We start from the raw sequence: 17,924 nt of genomic DNA, 5'->3' as shown, positions 1-17,924 counted from the left end.
TGTCCCGTGTAGTGCTCGTGTCCCGTGTAGTGCTCGTGTCCCGTGTAGTGCTCGCGTCCCGTGTAGTGCTCGCGTCCCGTGTAGTGCTCGTGTCCCGTGTAGTGCTCGTGTCCCGTGTAGTACCCATGTCCTCATATGACCAATAAACTCCCGAGTGTAAAACGTCTGAAAGTTCTGGGTCACAGACAGTAATAAATCCAGTCCTGAAATATCCCTATTACCGTATCTATATCATCATAAAGGTTCTTGTTTATTTAGTCAACTGGGAATAATTCTCCTGTTCTCTGCCAGCAAATCTTCCCTCACACAGCCACACCATCAGCAAACTCACAGTAAGCCGGACAACGTTTTCTCTCATCCACGTGCTAAAAATATTATATTCTGTTAAAATCCAACATTAATATTCCATTTAAAATAGACACGATATCCTCTAGGCTTATTCAAAAACCTTATTGAATGTGAATGTGGGTCACACATGCCTTATGGTCAGTTTAGGGGCAGTGTGGATACAACACACTGAATACTAATCCTTCGATACTCATTGAGGTAGTGTGGCCGATACAGCACTCGACCACCTTCACTTCTTTAACTGCAGATTTAGGGACCCATTCACAGTTGGGTGGGGACTGGGGGTGGCTAGGGCTCAAAACAACGATCATTAGGATAGGCAGCAAATGTCGTAACCTATCGATCACCCCCCCCCCCCCACGTAAGCACCAAATATGCGAATTTGAGAAAAGGGTTTTCCCATTTCCTATTTTCAATTCTCCGTCGATTGGTATGCTTCTTACACCAATAGTTTACTCGAAACCTGTTTATCTGTTTTTACTATACACAGCTACAGTTTTGAAGATAAACAACTGAAACCTCAGAAGTGTAAAGAAGGTGAAATTTCGGGGGGGAGTTGATCCAGGAGGGGAGAGAGTGCCAGGAGTCCATACAGTACTATAACATTATTTTCTTCCCCGTCCACACCCCTACGTAGTAAAACATCCGTACAAGCACTAAAGCTCACAGAAACATCCTCCTACCAACCCAATGATTTACAAACCCCAATATAATATAAAACATCCATAATATAACCCCAAACACCATTAAAACGGGCAACTAACCCCAAAACATGGAAAACAAGGAAATAAAATTAAAAATTATCGTACAAGATCAATAACATGAACGCCATCTGGTTCTCACTCCGTATTGACATGGAGGTACGTCTGTATCCCAGACAAATACATAGGTGTACCTCGATCTATAGACAGAGATATATATCGATCGATTTATTCAGCAAATTTACTATATAAGTTTATACTCTACTGCTTTAACAAGTACAATATATATTACATTTACCAGAAAGATAGAATTTGGGGGGATTATGTAAATAGCCCAAAGAAGGTTCACGAATGTCTAAATTGGAAGCGGGGATTCGGCCCACCCAACTAACAGTAGGCCCTTCTGTACACCACCACGGCTTTTAACATAGAACAAACTCGGGACATACCGGGTACCCCCAGCTAGGACACACACACACACACACTGTTACAAAATGTCACACACATATTGAAATATACCGAGCTCAATATCCACACCAATTTAGAGTTAAAAGTAATATTTTTCACTGTCCAAATGTACAAAGGCGAGTACCGACGGAATATTGGGAGCTGAAGTGTGACCGTGACTGAGAGATTACTGGCTTATGGCGGATCATCACCACCACCACCACCACCACCACACCCACCACCACACCCACCCTCCACTCATGACACACTCACCCTCCCCTCCCTCCACTCATGACACAACCACCCTCCCCGTCCTCCACCCATAACATACCCACCCTCCCTTCCCCTCCACTCTTAATACACCCTCCCTCCCTCCCTTCCCTCCACCCATAACACACAAGCGCCATCTATCAGCCAATAAACTGAACACACATCACATCATCAGTTTACAGTAAGCCTCTGTCATTCTAATTATATCCTCTCTCCCAATTCCATTTATCACTTACACAAATATTTTCTTTACAGGTGATGATCGTAATTGGAAGATGAAGAAGAGAGAGAAACTAAATTAATAAAAGACTTTGTTGTTTGTTTTAATAATTATCAACTCAGCTGGTCCGGCAGACATCAGTTCTTAAGACATTACAAGCAACATGAAAACATATGACTTTAATACATGTTTTTTTTTATTATAGTTCGCCAATAATTTCTTACTTTGGGGTAAATTCTACTCATAAACCTAACCTAACCTAATTTAACCTAACCTAAAACTTAACCCAACCTACTAAAAATTCATAATTAATTTGACTTATTCCGATTTACTACTACTACTACTACTACTACTACTACTACTACTACTATTACCACCAATTGACGAATGTACTGTTACGAGCCCCCCCCCCTCCAAAAGACACCCAAATGAGACGCTACATCACCATCTTTGGGTAGAGAAGCAGTAGGGAGTCTGAGGCGGCGTGAAGAGTGACTAGTGGTCCTGACTTCCACCTCCAACACCACTGGTACTTCTTTAACTTATTTTGTTTTTAGTCTTAGAGGGAAAGGTTGAAAAAAATCTTGTCTCTTGGGGTTATATTGGGTGAGTGTTTCAGTGAAGGTTGGGGGGTGGGAGGGTGTGGAAAGGAAGGGAAGGGGGTGTGGAAGAGGATGTGGGAAGAGGGGAAGGGGAGTGGGTGGGGAAGGGAAAGGGTATGGAAGGAGAAGGGGAGAGGGTGTGGAAGAGGAAGGGGAGAGGGTGTGGAAGTGGAAAGGGAGGAGAGGGGATGTGGAGGGGAAGAAACAGTGTGTGTGGAAGGGGAGGTCATACAAAGGCAGATCAGGTAAGGATTTAACTGGTCGTGTGTTCTCTCTCTCTCCACACACACACACACACACATACATACTGGAGTGCCGAATTGTGTGTCAAAGGGGTCGCGCCACACACACACACAGTCGGCGTGGGCGTGCGTGTGGCAGTTGATGCTTCACACTCATCCGTCAAGAGGCGGCGGCCTGCAAGTGTGATAACTGATAACCACCACGCCCTCCCTCACCCACGCCTGGTCACACGCCCTCCCTCAGTCACGCCTCGCCACACGCCCTCCCTCAGTCCATCTTGGCCCTCTCGCATGTACACGAGGCGTGGTGGCGGTGTACAAGCGGATGGTGGTGTACATGAGGATGGTGGCTGTGTACCAGTGGGTGGCGGTCATGTACATGTGGGTGGCGGTCATGTACATGTGGGTGGCGGTCATGTACATGTGGGTGGCGGTGTGTGCACATGTGGGGTGGCGGTGGTGTACATGTAGGTGGTCATGTACATGTGGGTGGTGGTCATGTACATTTGGAGGAGGCGGTGTACATGTGGGGTGGCGGTGGGAAATGTGGGTGGCACAAGTGTACATTTGAGTGGGAGGTGTACATGTGGGTGGTGGTGTACATGTGGGTGGCGGTGGTGTACATGTGGGTGGCGGTCATGTACATGTGGGTGGCGGTCATGTACATGTGGGTGGCGGTGGTGTACATGTGGCGTGCAGACTAGAGGCGCCATCCTCAGCTTCCCTCAAACCTTACCTGCTACACTATTCTGGCGCATGACACAAGGCGACCACCCACCCACACACCTACAGGACGCCCTCCCACCCTACCCCGCCTTCATGTGCAACCTGCCCCCTCCAACACACGCCTACACGCCCTCCTCCTTCCTCTCTCCTCAACTATATGTTCACAACTTCTCTGTTCTTACCCACTACTTTCCCTCACCCTCACCCACACTTTCCCTCACTCTCCCTCTCCCACGCTCTCCTCCACCCACACTCTCCTCCACCCACGCTCTCCTCCACCCACACTCTCCTCCACCCACGCTCTCCTCCACCCACGCCCTCCACCACGCCTCCTCCACCCACACTCTCCTCCACCTCCACACTCTCCTCCACCCACGCTCTCCCTCCACCCACGCTCTCCTCCACCCACACGCCTTCCTCCACCCACGCTCTCCTCCCACCCACACCCTCCACTCCACACCTCCCTCACCTCATCCCTCTTCATCCCTATCCTCTCACACATCCACTCCATCTGTAATCGCTCTTAAAATTAGAGAGAGAGAGAGAGAGAGAGAGAGAGAGAGAGAGAGAGAGGTTCAACAACAGTATCTACTCCACTACATTGTCTCCTGATTGGCGAGATGCACCCGACAACAGGATGGAACCCTAACACGCACGGCATGAGAACCTCCTCAAGGGACAATACACCGGAGTCCTGCAAGGCGAGCTACGCATACCACTTGGTCACCCTCACCTCCTTGGATGACCACCACTCAGCGTCACAATAAATGGACTAACCTCCTGAGGCACTACCCAGCAGAAGAAGCCGCTGCACAACAAAGATCGGCATTTTGTCTAATCTTGTGGGATATCATTAGTGACCTACACTAGTTTTTGCCAAGAGTATCGTGTGCCTTCGCGGATGACTGCACACTCCTCCCTACCGGCGTGACGTGGCGCGCAGGCTCGGTGGTCAGTGAAGCAGCCTGTTGGTTCATTGGCAACTTGAACACACTGTCATGGAGACAACGTTAAGAAACTGATGACCGCTGGAAAGGTTCAATTAATGGTATTATTAACTTTCCCAGAGGCTGCTGAAGGCCAATAAGAAAGTCATTATACTTCGAAGAAAAGAGATCTGTCAACCTGGAGGAGAATTTCAACGTTTAGGAGACACATTACCTGAGTGATGCTGACCCCCCCGCCGGTCTGAGCATCAGGTTTTACAGAGAACAATACAGTATCTCTCGTGGCCGCATCTCACACTTGGCAGGGGTTCACATGGACGTCCAGCAGATCCAGATGTCTCATGACCCTTGACAATCAACAAGACGTGGTGTGCGTCTGGTGGAAGGAGGTCATGACCCCTGAGACAACCCCGACACCCACCAACTTCCTTCACACTGGAACAGACAACAAGCATGGCGCTCCTTGCCAGTGATTCATGCAGGTGAAATGTCATACGTTTACACACCTGACGCTATTCCGACACACCTGACACCTGGCCAGGCACTCTGGAGGACGGTGACTCGTAAATGAGGTTCTCTTGTAGTTCCCTGAGGTTCCCCCAGCCACCACCAGGATATACCCGACTAGACAGTGACCAGCCCGGAATCTGTCGCATCCTGTACATGATGATGCATGAGGACGAGAGACGAGGTGCTCGGTAATGTCAGGTACGACAGTCATCACCAGTATTAGCGTGTAACATACGGCATAATGGAAGATGGGATTTGGGATCATTCGAAGATTAGCCTTCTCCCACAGCTTATTTCTCCTGATAATTAAACACCCAACCTGGAGGGGTTGGGTTGGGTTGGGTTGGGTTACGTTACGTTGTTTAATCATCAAGAGAAATTTTATCTCACTGTACCCGCCACACTGTATTATACTGACGGCTACAAAAATGTTCCGTATTACATCACTTCATCCGAGTATCTACATGGCCTAGGGTGTATGTTATCTTAAATGAGAGAGAGATGGGTGAGGGAATCTGTTTTAGCAAATCACCAATATCTCGGTGGGCAGAACAATGCAAGCCACTCCAACAGACATGCAGCGCCAGGCTGGTGGTGGGGGAGGGGGATTAAGAGAGGGTAGGGGGGAGGGGAGCCAAAACGGGTGAGAAGGGGTGAGGGGAGACACGGGTTGGGAGAAGGGAGGGCTGTTTGGGGGAAGGGAGGATGGGAGGGAGGGGGAAGGTGAAGTGGGTGAGGACAAATTCTAATACACTTCTTAAGCGTTCCAAATAACACCTTACGGGCCAGGCAGACCCCGAGATTCAGGAATGACCAGTTTTTTGGGGTCTCGGTCGAGTACATCATCCCGAGATGCGGCTGCTGGCGGGCCTCGGGTACGGCAGGATACCCGCAGGTACACACAAGGACTCGCCGCCCATATGACCCTCCCCGCAGCATCTTCTTGCCCCGACACCGTTAGAATCAAAGCCAAGTACAATTTTATTGGCGATTTTCTCTTAGTGTTTGTTATAAATGTTTTTTCCTGGCATGAGATTTATCAATGCGTGTGGGGACGGTGGCAGGGTGGGGAGTCGTGAGGTGTAATTTGTACTAGGAGGAGCGGCGTGCAGGAGGTGGGTCCAGCACACTCGCTTCTTGCCTCAGACCTCACAAGTCAAGCTAATTATTCCCATCATGGCTTTTACATCAGTGATTAATTATTCTTATTGCGAGTTCTTGTCAATTCATGACCCGACAATAAAGTCGAGTTTCGTGGTGCTGCAAATGCAGGTTTTAATTTCAGTTTTAAAAGCAACAGTGTTGTGGAGACGTTGTCTTTATCGCCTGGCGGGCACCTTCACCTGCCAGACGCACACAGAGGGCCACACCTGGTCATACTCCTGTCAGGTATAATGTAGGACCCACACTCATGCGGGCAGAATTACCCTTGTTACCTGTTGTCCCGCCCACTGACACTGTCTCTTGGGTTAGGTGTGGTGAGGTCTGGTGTGGTGCGGTGTGGTTAAGTCAGGTCAGGTGAAGTAAGGTTAGGTTACGTTAGATCAGGTTAGGTTAGTTTAGATTGGTGCTCCAGGTGTGGGATGGGGGCGGCTCATGGGACTGTTTCAGTCACCATGATGGGCAAGAACCAATCAATGCGCTTCCTACCCGCGGGCGCGTAGATTACCCCAAACTTGCCTCCTTCCCAATCACAGCGTAGCTTAAAGCCCAGGCACGAAGTCTGTTGATATCAAATTACTAGTCATAGGTAAGAACTCTGTTGATATCTAATTAATCAGATTTATCAATGGTATACAAATTATCAGTAGCAATGAAGGGAGACCACCAACTAACTACTCATAAGGGTGAGTACTGAGGGCTTGAGCTACGGGGTGCAGGGCGGGTAGGGTGCTGAGAGCGGGTCGAGGGCACCAGGGAGATATTTCAGTTTGTCATCAGTCACTCACTAGACTAGGGTAGATTATTATTATTATTATTATTATTATTATTATTATTATTATTATTATTATTATTATTATTATTATTATTATTATCCTGCTACCATCACCACCACCCACCAACGCAACCACAACTACCACCAAAACGACCACCACAACTACCATTACAAGACGACCATACAATTAACTATGATAGACAAAGAATGCTGTTCTCGTATTAACCAACCCAATATACGTGGATCCTAAACTCCTTAACGTGATCTGTGAATTTTAGTAGCAAGTCGCCCATGGTAAAAGAGAAGTATCCCTCACGAGCTACCAACATCCATCACTCAACAAAGGAAAGGCGTGTGTTGGTCTGGGAGTGGAAAATGACTGAACGTAACACACAGGGGAGGTTAGACGTAAAGTGGATGATATATACGACGTTTCTGGACCCTCTTGTGGCGAAAACGTACAAATACGTCTTTTACACATTTTAAGAGTAAATAACTGAATACAAATGTAACTAATTTGTAGAAAATAGTGTAAAAAAATTAAAATCATTACACAACACCACCACACAATTTCACCACACAACACTACCACACAACATCACCACACAACACCACCACACAACACTACCACACAACACCACCACACAACATTACCACACAACACTGCCACGCAACACTACCACACAACACCACCGCACAACACTACCACATAACACCACCACACAACACCACCACACAACACCACCACACAACACCACCACGCACCATTACCACACAATTTCACCACACAACACTACCACATAACACTACCACACAACACTACCACATAACACCACCACACAACACCACCACACAACACTACCACACAACACCACCACGCAACATTACCACACAATTTCACCCACACAACACTACCACACAACACCACCACACAACATTACCACAACACTGCCACGCAACACTACCACACACCACCACCACACACACCACCACACAACACCACCACACAATTTCACCACACAACACCACCACACAACACTACCACACAACACCACCACGCAACATTATCACACTGATTTCACCACACAACACTACCACATAACACTACCACACAACACTACCACACAACACCACCACCACCACCACACACCACCACAAAACACCACCACACAACACCACCACACAACACCACCACAACACCACCACACAACACTACACACAACACCACCACCACCACACCACCAACACCACCACACACCACCACCAACACTACCACACACCATCACAACACAACACCACCACACAACACCACCACACAACACTACCACACAACACCACCACACAACACCACCACGCAAAACTACCACACACCACCACCACCACCACACAACACCACCACGCAACACTACCACACACCACCACCACCACCACACAACACCACCACACAACACCACCACCACACAACACCACCACTCACCACCACCACACAACACCACCACACACCACCACACAACACCACCACACAACACCACCACACAACACCACCACGCATCACCACCACGCAACACTACCACACCACCACCACACAACACCACCACACACACTACCACCACACAATACTACCACACAACACCACCACACACACCACCACCACACCACCACACACAACACCACAACAACAACACCACCACGCAACACTACCACACACCACCACCACCACACAACACCACCACACAACACTACCACACACTACCACACAACACCACCACACAACATGACCGTGACCAATTTTGACTATTTCTCCTACCCTAGCGACACAGCTGTTACCATCTCGTGGTCATTATTTTTGTTGTCAGAAGTTGTGTAGTAAACGTCAGCTGTGATCAACCAGTGACGCGTGTACAGCTGTGTGGCTCAGCGGCCCATTGTTGTGCTGCCCTGGTCTAATTTAACCTAATCTAACCTAAACCATAACCTAACCTAACTTATAACCAAACCTAACCTAATGTAACTTAAACTAACTTAACCTCTTATCTACTTAAGCTAACCCAATCTAACTTAACCAATAACCTAACCAAACCTAACTTACCCTAACTTTACCTTTAACCTACTTAACCCAACCCAACCCAATCAAACCTAACCTAACCTAACCTAATTAAACTAACCTAATACATTATGCAGATATCTTAGCGCAGTCACATTCTCTTATATCTTAACCTTGCTTAAAGGTAACACCAGATTATCTTAATATAACATCGCGAATAATTTAATGTAAAGAAAACGTCTTTTATTCTCTTAACATTTATAACCCAAAACATAAACCGATTATTTAGCTGCTGTTTTAATTCTTATTTAAAAAAAATAACCTTAATATTGAACTAAAACTTACGTCATTGTATAAATTAACATTCAGTCACAAGTTTTTATTTATTTGAGCTTAAACAAACAAAAGGGAATAGATAACCTTAATAAAATCTTATAAAATCCGATTGACTTAATAAAAAAAATCGTATTACCTCAATAGAAATCTATACAAAATCCGATTACTTTAATAAACACACATATTAATCCGATGACTATTAAAACAAATACATTATGTTATTCCATTCCTTAAACTAACAAACAAATATATAAATAAATGAAGAAATTTTGCAAATGACATATAAATTATAACACTGAAACCCAACTGTAGGCGACGATACGACAAACAAAAACATAAACTACAGTCGAAAAATACAGTGTTCTTGCTATTCTGTATTTAATCTCCTACAATGTGATTATGTATTAAATAAATAGATAAATAAATAAATCTAAAATATCGAACGATTATTTTCAGTCAGATTGTTTACAAGAAATGATGAGCTGTGCAAAGTAAACGAGGAAGGACACCATGTCATGACTGGATAGGGACACCGTGTCATGACTGGATAGGGACACCGTGTCATGACTGGATAAGGACACCGTGTCATGACTGGATAAGGACACCGTGTCATGACTGGATAAGGACACCGTGTCATGACTGGATAAGGACACCGTGTCATGACTCGATAAGGACACCGTATCATGACTGGATAAGGACACCGTGTCATGACTCGATAAGGACACCGTGTCATGACTGGATAGGGACACCGTGTCATGACTGGATAAGGACACCGTGTCATGACTGGATAGGGACACCGTGTCATGACTGGATAAGGACACCGTGTCATGACTGGATAAGGACACCGTGTCATGACTGGATAAGGACACCGTGTCATGACTGGATAAGGACACCGTGTCATGACTCGATAAGGACACCGTATCATGACTGGATAAGGACACCGTGTCATGACTCGATAAGGACACCGTGTCATGACTGGATAGGGACACCGTGTCATGACTGGATAAGGACACCGTGTCATGACTGGATAGGGACACCGTGTCATAAGTAATCTAGCTTTATGACATGATGACTCACTTTTGCAGGCACAATACTTTGCGTGTGAGTTGTCATGAAGCAGCTCGAGGTCCATGACAGGTGAGGCGCATTCCTCTCATGACAGGGAGGTTAAGCTACCACCTGTATGATTCAATAACCCTATGGGAATTACTACTGTACCTGTAATTTCTACCTTAGCTATATACTTAAACTGGAATTTCTTAGTGTGAATATTTATGGCCTTAGTGGATGACGCGGTACAGTCGACCTCTGGCAAGACCAATGGCTGACACTGTTGGTTGGGAAATACTGTTCTGAAATATAGCTCCTGTGTTCTCGTATTTTATCACAAATAAATTAAAGAAGGACTATATAAAAACAAACCACAAGTCCTCAGGAGAACTTTGTTAATGTTTAAAAATTTGTGGAAATATTGTCAAGCTGTGTTAGTTACACCTGACAGCCATCCGGTACACCTGAACTGTTGTTTGAGGCGACATCTAGCCTGTCATATATCTTAATTAATGATTATCAGCTGCGTGTGTCATTAATTCCGCTCAGGTAGATATCACACCTGTGTCGCGAGTATGCGGGGTGTATCAGCGCCATGTCTCCCAGTTTAAGGCTTCGTTTGTCATTCTATTCTGATTCAAAAACTGTGTTAATCTCGAACTCAAAACTGTGACCAGGAACACACGACTCCACATCTCAACAGAGCAACCTTAAGGAACTCGTTTTATTATAATATTTTAATGTAACGCAGGTGAGGTTTCAAAGGACACCTGCTGAGATTGGCATGACAACTGCACGAGGATTTGATTATACTGACACATCAAATGGAAGGAATTCATAACCTCTGTGAGTCTGCCTTCATAAAGAAACTATGAAGGGAATATTTGCACAGCTCAGGCAGGTATGTGAACGGGGAGTACAGTAAACGACTTGTGAGAGAAGATAACCTGTTGAACGACGGGAGGACGTGGTGTGGGACCAAGAACTCATTATTCCCTTGAGGTTGATGGTTTAACCCCTTTAAGATTTGAGGATTATAGCTTACAATATTGCCTTTGGAGGGTTAAAGCTTAAACAACCTTCATCAAAGGGTTATACCTTAGCTTAAACCATCGTCCTCAAAGGGTTATAACAAACCATCGTCCTCAAAAGGGTTAATACCTCAGCTTAAACCATCGTCCTCAAAGAGTTATAACAAACCATCGTCCTCAAAAGGGTTATATCAGCTTAAACCATCGTCCTCAAAAGGGTTAATACCTCAGCTTAAACCATCGTCCTCAAAGTTTTAAAAGTTAACCGATCGTCCTCAAAAAGTTACAGACTACACCACACGTCTTCAAAGGAGTAGAATCGTCGCATTAATGAATACGTATTCAGACGTTATGGCCAGCGGGTCGTACGACAGAAGACGGAGTCGCTCAAGAAGACATATGGTTGCATGGTTGGTGGCACAAAGAGGAGAGGCAGACCGTGTGAGAGATGAATGAAGGGTGTGAATGAATGAGTGTGTGTGTGTGTGTGTGTGTGTGTGTGTGTGTGTGTGTGTGTGTGTGCGCACGCGCGCGGATATTTCAGAAGGTGTTGGCCGGAGGAGTGATTGAAGACGGTGTGGTGGCGGAAGGTGTCTTGCGAGACGGAGAAGAAGATAAATGACTAGTGGAGATCCTCTTACCTGAGACGTCCAGTTTCTGTACACAAATAACAACCAGTAAATGACTTAATATAAACAGTTTATTATTTTAACGCGAAACTATCAAGTCGAAGATTAATTTCATTCTTTTAGAATATAATTATGAGACCAAATATATGCATTTAACATATTTTAATGTTTTTAAATATAATTAAAGATCAAATTGATGTATGTTAATAAACTTGATACGTACCGTAACGTAATCTAACCTAACCTGGGCCAGAAAGGGACCATTGGCGATGACCATTTTCGTGGCACCTTACGCAAGCATAGGATAACACGTCTCGTTGTGGAGCAGTGACAGGTAAGGTAACGGTACTAACCAACAGGTAAAGTAGCGTTATTAACCAACAGGTAAAGTAGCGTTATTAACCAACAGGTAAAGTAGCGTTATTAACCAACAGGTAAAGTAGCGTTATTAACCAACAGGTAAAGTAGCGTTATTAACCAACAGGTAAAGTAGCGTTATTAACCAACAGGTAAAGGTAGCGTTACTAACCAACAGGTGACATTACTAATTAACAGGTAAGGTAGCGTTAATAGCCAACAGATAAAGTTACTAATTAACAGTTAAGGCAGCGTTACTAACCAAAGGCCAGCAACACTAATTATCAAGTAACACAACATCAGTCTCACCGTCACAGAGGAAGAACAGAGCCACACCTGTCTCGTCTACACCGGGTGCCCTCCGAGACGACCTGGACACAATCTCAACACGGCCGTGGGAGTGTGTACAAACATACTGCTTCTGTGTACATTGTCTCTCTCTCTCTCTCTCTCTCTCTCTCTCTTTACCTTCTCTCTCCCTTTCACCCCTCTCTTTCTCCCTCTAATCGTCTCAATTTCTCTCTTTCATTCTTTAATCTTCTCTCTTTAATCCTCTCTATCTTTCTAATCCTCGCCACCTCTAACCTGTACTGTCTCTCTCTCTTAGGGTAATTTTCCACTAATAAAGAACATCGTTGAAGGTTTCTTAAAGACATTCTCCTTCGCCAACATTCTACTACAGAAGGAAATAACTCCTTCATTGGTCTTCAGTTGAGGTTCGAATCGGCTTCATGGGGTTCTGAGAGTAGTTTAACCCACTGAACCACGAAACAACACTGATTCACATTTGGATGGTTCAGTTTCAGATTCGAATTACTATATACACCTGCCGCATCTACACCTGCCACCTTCAGTGCCTCAGGTGTGGTATTCAATTTACAACTGCAACCTCCAGGATTTCAGGTGCAGTATTCATTAAACACCTGTCACTTCCAGTACCTTTGGTGTAGTACTCATTATACACCTGCAACCCCTACATTTGCCACCTCCAGTACGTCAAGTGTGTACTCACCATACACCTGCCGGCGACGCAGATGTGGTTGGAGTCCAAAGAGCCACAGCGGGTGCCATCAATCACAGTCTGGTTGAGTGTGGCATAGAAGCTGAGGCCCACAGCACGGCAGTTGAGGGCACAGGAGTCAGGTGCTGTGGGGAGAGTGAGGGTAGAATAAGTCCTAAAGTTAAAGTAACATTACAGGTGTACATACTGGCATAGTAACATTACAGGTGTACATACTGTCATAGTAACATTACAGGTGTACATACTGTCATAGTATCATTACAGGTGTACATACTGTCATAGTAACATTACAGGTGTACATACTGTCATAGTAACATTACAGATGTACATACTGTCATAGTAACATTACAGGTGTACATACTGTCATAGTAACATTACAGGTGTACATACTGTCATAGTAACATTACAGGTGTACATACAGTCATAGTAACATTACAGGTGTACATACTGTCATAGTAACATTACAGGTGTACATACAGTCATAGTAACATTACAGATGTACATACTGTCATAGTATCATTACAGGTGTACATACTGTCATAGTAACATTACAGGTGTACATACTGTCATAGTAACATTACAGGTGTACATACTGTCATAGTAACATTACAAGTGTACATACTGTCATAGTAACATTACAGGTGTACATACTGTCATAGTAACATTACAGGTGTACATACTGTCATAGTAACATTACAGGTGTACATACTGTCATAGTAACATTACAGGTGTACATACTGTCATAGTACGGCTCCCAGGTGTAGAAGCGACGGTTGAAGGGCGTCTTGTTGAAGGAGGCACACTGCTCCCTCCTGAAGTCTGAATACCCGACTCCACACACCTGCAACACCAACCCCAAAACACATGTCAATACACTTTACACATCTGCAACACCATCAACACTTAAGTTTATAGCAACACTTACGTAAATACATTCTACACCAACACTCTCAACATCTACACCACCTTTACATCCACCATAACACTCCCAATACACCCAACACCATCACATCTACACCAATACACTACACCTCATCCTCTCCTTAACCAACACATTACAATTCTCTTTCAACACCTACACTACCACTACACCTGCACCACAAAAACACCTACACCATAGCAACAACTACACCACCACTATACCTACACCACCACTATACCTACACCACCACTATGCCTACACCACCACTACACCTCCTTCTCATCATAACCAACACTACACCTCCTCACCATAAACAACACTACACCTACACCACCACCACCACTCACACCCACACCACCACCACACCACCACCCACCCACACCACCACACACCACCACCACACCCACACCACACTCCACCTACACACCACTACACCACCACCACACCCACACCACCACTACACCCACACCACTACACCACCACTCCACCTACACCACTACTACACCACCACTACACCTACACCACCACTACACCTACACCACCACTAAACCTCCTCACCCTGACCAACATAACCTCCATTACGCATTCATGTGTAGTGTCTAGCGGCTGGAGACAAGACGCAATATTTACGCCCCAGATATTCAAATGTACTTGAGTCTCAGCGACAATTAGAAGCCACTAGGGGGTCGCAGGGCCAGTGATGTGTTAAGATAAGTCAGGATGTAATCTTTCCGTCGCGGGATGTGCTGGACATGAGTTACACACACGCCAGGGTTCGATCACCAGTCACACAGGATCAAGATGAGGGCGACACGCATCCCTGTGTTATCAGCTGTGATGTTTGTGTCGTGTGACAGGTACGAGGACAACCGGTTGTTGAGCTGGATTCTCTACCACCTGACCTAACCTAACCTAACTTAACCTGACCTAACGTAATGTAACGTAACCTCAACTAAATTAACCTAACCTAACCTTATCTTATCTAACCTAAACAAACCTAACCTATCCTATCCTACCCTTACCTAACCTAAGCCACCTAATTCAACCAACGTTTACCTAACCTGATTAAACCTACGTTTACCTAATCCCAACCCATGCCACAAAAGGCAAATTTAGACTGCATTCCACCTAAATGTACCAAACTTATCTGGAGAAAAGGTTAGGACGCCCCTGCCTCTCACACTGACTCTGCCCTGCCCATACTACACCCTCCCCGCCCCCCGCCCACACCAGACCCCCCTGCTCCCCCTGCCCACATAGAACCCTTGTCTCATTCACACCCAGAGACCCTCCTTGCTACTGCCACACTAGAACCCTCCTCCTGCCCCCTGGGCCCACACTAGGACCCCTGCCCCTGCCCACACTAGAACTCCCTTGCCCTGCCCACACTACAACCCCCCCTCCCTGCCATATTTGCTCACATCACAGACCTCCCCAGAGCCGTACCTGGGTGTTGCACAGCTGGAACCGTTTGTAGAGTCCGACACAGCGACTTCCGCCTCAGCGACTTCCGCCTCGCTCCCTGGAGGAGGACCTTCTTCTGGTCCTAACGCGCCCACGCCTGAGGGAGAGAGACAGTTGGTGAGGGAGGGAGACAACTGGTGAGGGAGGGAGGGAGGAGGAAGGGAGACACAGGTGGTGAGGTAGGTAGGGAGGAAGGGGGGAGGGAGACCTAGCTAGTGAGATGGTAATGGAGAGGAAACAGCTGCTGAGATGGTGAGGGACGAGATGAATGTGGTGAGGTGTGTGTGTGTGTGTGTGTGTGTGTGTGTGTGTGTGTGTGTGTGTGTGTGTGTGTGTGTGTGTGTGTGTGTGTGTGTGTGTGTGTATTAGCATATTCTGATCATTCAATAATTTTAACACAAGTCATCTCACATCATATTTCTGGGCACCAGCATAAAAACAAAGACACAAACAAGTAAAAACACCAGACAATGCCAAACAAACACAGCATTGAAATAATCACCATCAAACAGCCTGTATTATCACATCATTGGAGCATATTAATCACATAAATAAAACACCAGACATACACCAAACATCACTTGTATATAATCACATCATAAGTATACACGTACAGCTCTTCAGTACATATCGTGTAAGCTTCACTCTCGGCCGCAATTAATACACAGAAGCTAGTGATTATATTTTCTATTAGTCAATTAACACTCAGTCTTTTCATGAGTGTAGCCGCAGCCCGACGGTAAAAACACCCCTAATATCACTCCCACTCGGCGGCTGGTATGCTAATCCTCCACCAATCAGCACACAGTTTCTTTTCAGCCAGCCAATGAGTAAAAATTTCTCTCTCATTATACCGCCAATCACCGCAGCTCCGAGGAGTGTTGCCTGAGGTATTCCTGCTACCCCAACACACCGACCTGGCTCACGGGTTTAGTCTGAGTTTACCAGCCAGGAAATTTACTTAACTTTTGTAAATTTGGGATAAAATTCATTTGTGAAATAAAATAGTTAATTATCAACGAAAATCACAGATCATATGAATAATAGGCACCCCAGATTAATTCACGTGGTGATTAAATAGCCGAACTTAACCTAATCTAACCTATTGTAACCTAACCTAATGTAACCATGTGAAGATTAGACACCCTAGCTTATTTAACCTTCCAGTATGATTAACGACCTTAATGCTATCTCACGGATTGGTTTAGTTTAGTTGAGGTTAATTTAGAAGGTCAGTTTAAGTAAGGTTAGGCTACGTTAGGTTACGGTACTTTAAGTAATGTTAGATTAGTTTAGGTTAGGTTAGGTCAGTTTAAGGTTTAGCTCGGTTAGGTTAAGTTAGTTTAGGTTAGGTCAGTTTAGGTTAGGTTAGGTGGTTTAATCATCAAGTAAAATAAGTTGGGGTGCCTAATCTTCACATCATCTCCCCCACTAACTCACTCACACTATTCATCACGCAGGTATTCATGAGCGAGACGAGGAAGCCAACGTGATGACACCAGCCTCACCAACCAGCCAGACAAGTAAGTTCCCTCCCTTGACCATTATATAGTCTTCTGTTGTCTGTCTCTCTTTAGGGCATAAAACACCTTTGTAATTGTCGCTCTCATCCTCCCCTCACCCCATTTATTCCTCAGCTTCTCACTTCCCCCAGTCTCCTTACCCCCCCCCCCCTGTTTTTCATCTCCTTCCATGTTCTTGATCTCTACCCTAGCTCCCCACACTCTCCCTCTCCTCAGTTTCTTGCTCACCCCTCCCAGTTCCTCACTCCCAGTTCCTCACTTGCACCCCAGTTCTCACCTTGCACCCCTGTTCTCACTTGCACCCAGTTCCCCACTGCACCCCAGTTCCCCACTTGCACCCCAGTCCTCACTCTGCACCCCAGTTCCCTGATTTGCACCCCAGTCCCCACTCACCCCAGTTCCTCACTTGCACCCCAGTTCCCCACTTAAACCCCCAGTTCCCACTTGTACCCCAGTTCCTCACCCCCCAGTTCCCACGGCACCCCAGTCTCATTGCACCCCCAGTTCTCCCCACTTGCACCCCAGTTCCCCACTTCCCCACCCCAGCGTTCCTCACCTCTGCACCCAGTTCCTCACTTGCACCTTAGCCTCACTTTTC

The 17,924-nt window shown here is 45.8% G+C and overlaps 1 protein-coding gene across 1 annotated transcript in view; it reads right to left on the bottom strand.

Moving 5' to 3' along the window:
* Window positions 1-15,836, bottom strand: part of LOC121877416 (ADAMTS-like protein 4) — a 53,963-nt gene extending 38,127 nt beyond the window's left edge. The window contains exons 1-3 of the mRNA XM_042383174.1: window positions 15,786-15,836; window positions 14,156-14,258; window positions 13,409-13,542 (exon numbers count right to left, since the gene is read on the bottom strand). Coding sequence (XP_042239108.1) covers window positions 13,409-13,411 — 3 coding nt within the window. The 5' untranslated portion in view covers window positions 13,412-13,542; window positions 14,156-14,258; window positions 15,786-15,836. The remainder of the gene's footprint in view (window positions 1-13,408; window positions 13,543-14,155; window positions 14,259-15,785) is intronic.
* Between the last annotated feature and the right edge of the window lie 2,088 nt (window positions 15,837-17,924).

Source organism: Homarus americanus, unplaced genomic scaffold, assembly GCF_018991925.1.
Source record: "Homarus americanus isolate GMGI-L3 unplaced genomic scaffold, GMGI_Hamer_2.0 scaffold367, whole genome shotgun sequence".
Lineage (NCBI taxonomy): Eukaryota > Metazoa > Arthropoda > Malacostraca > Decapoda > Nephropidae > Homarus > Homarus americanus.
Note: the sequence above shows the minus strand (reverse complement) of the source record. Positions and strands in the feature narration are given on the sequence as shown.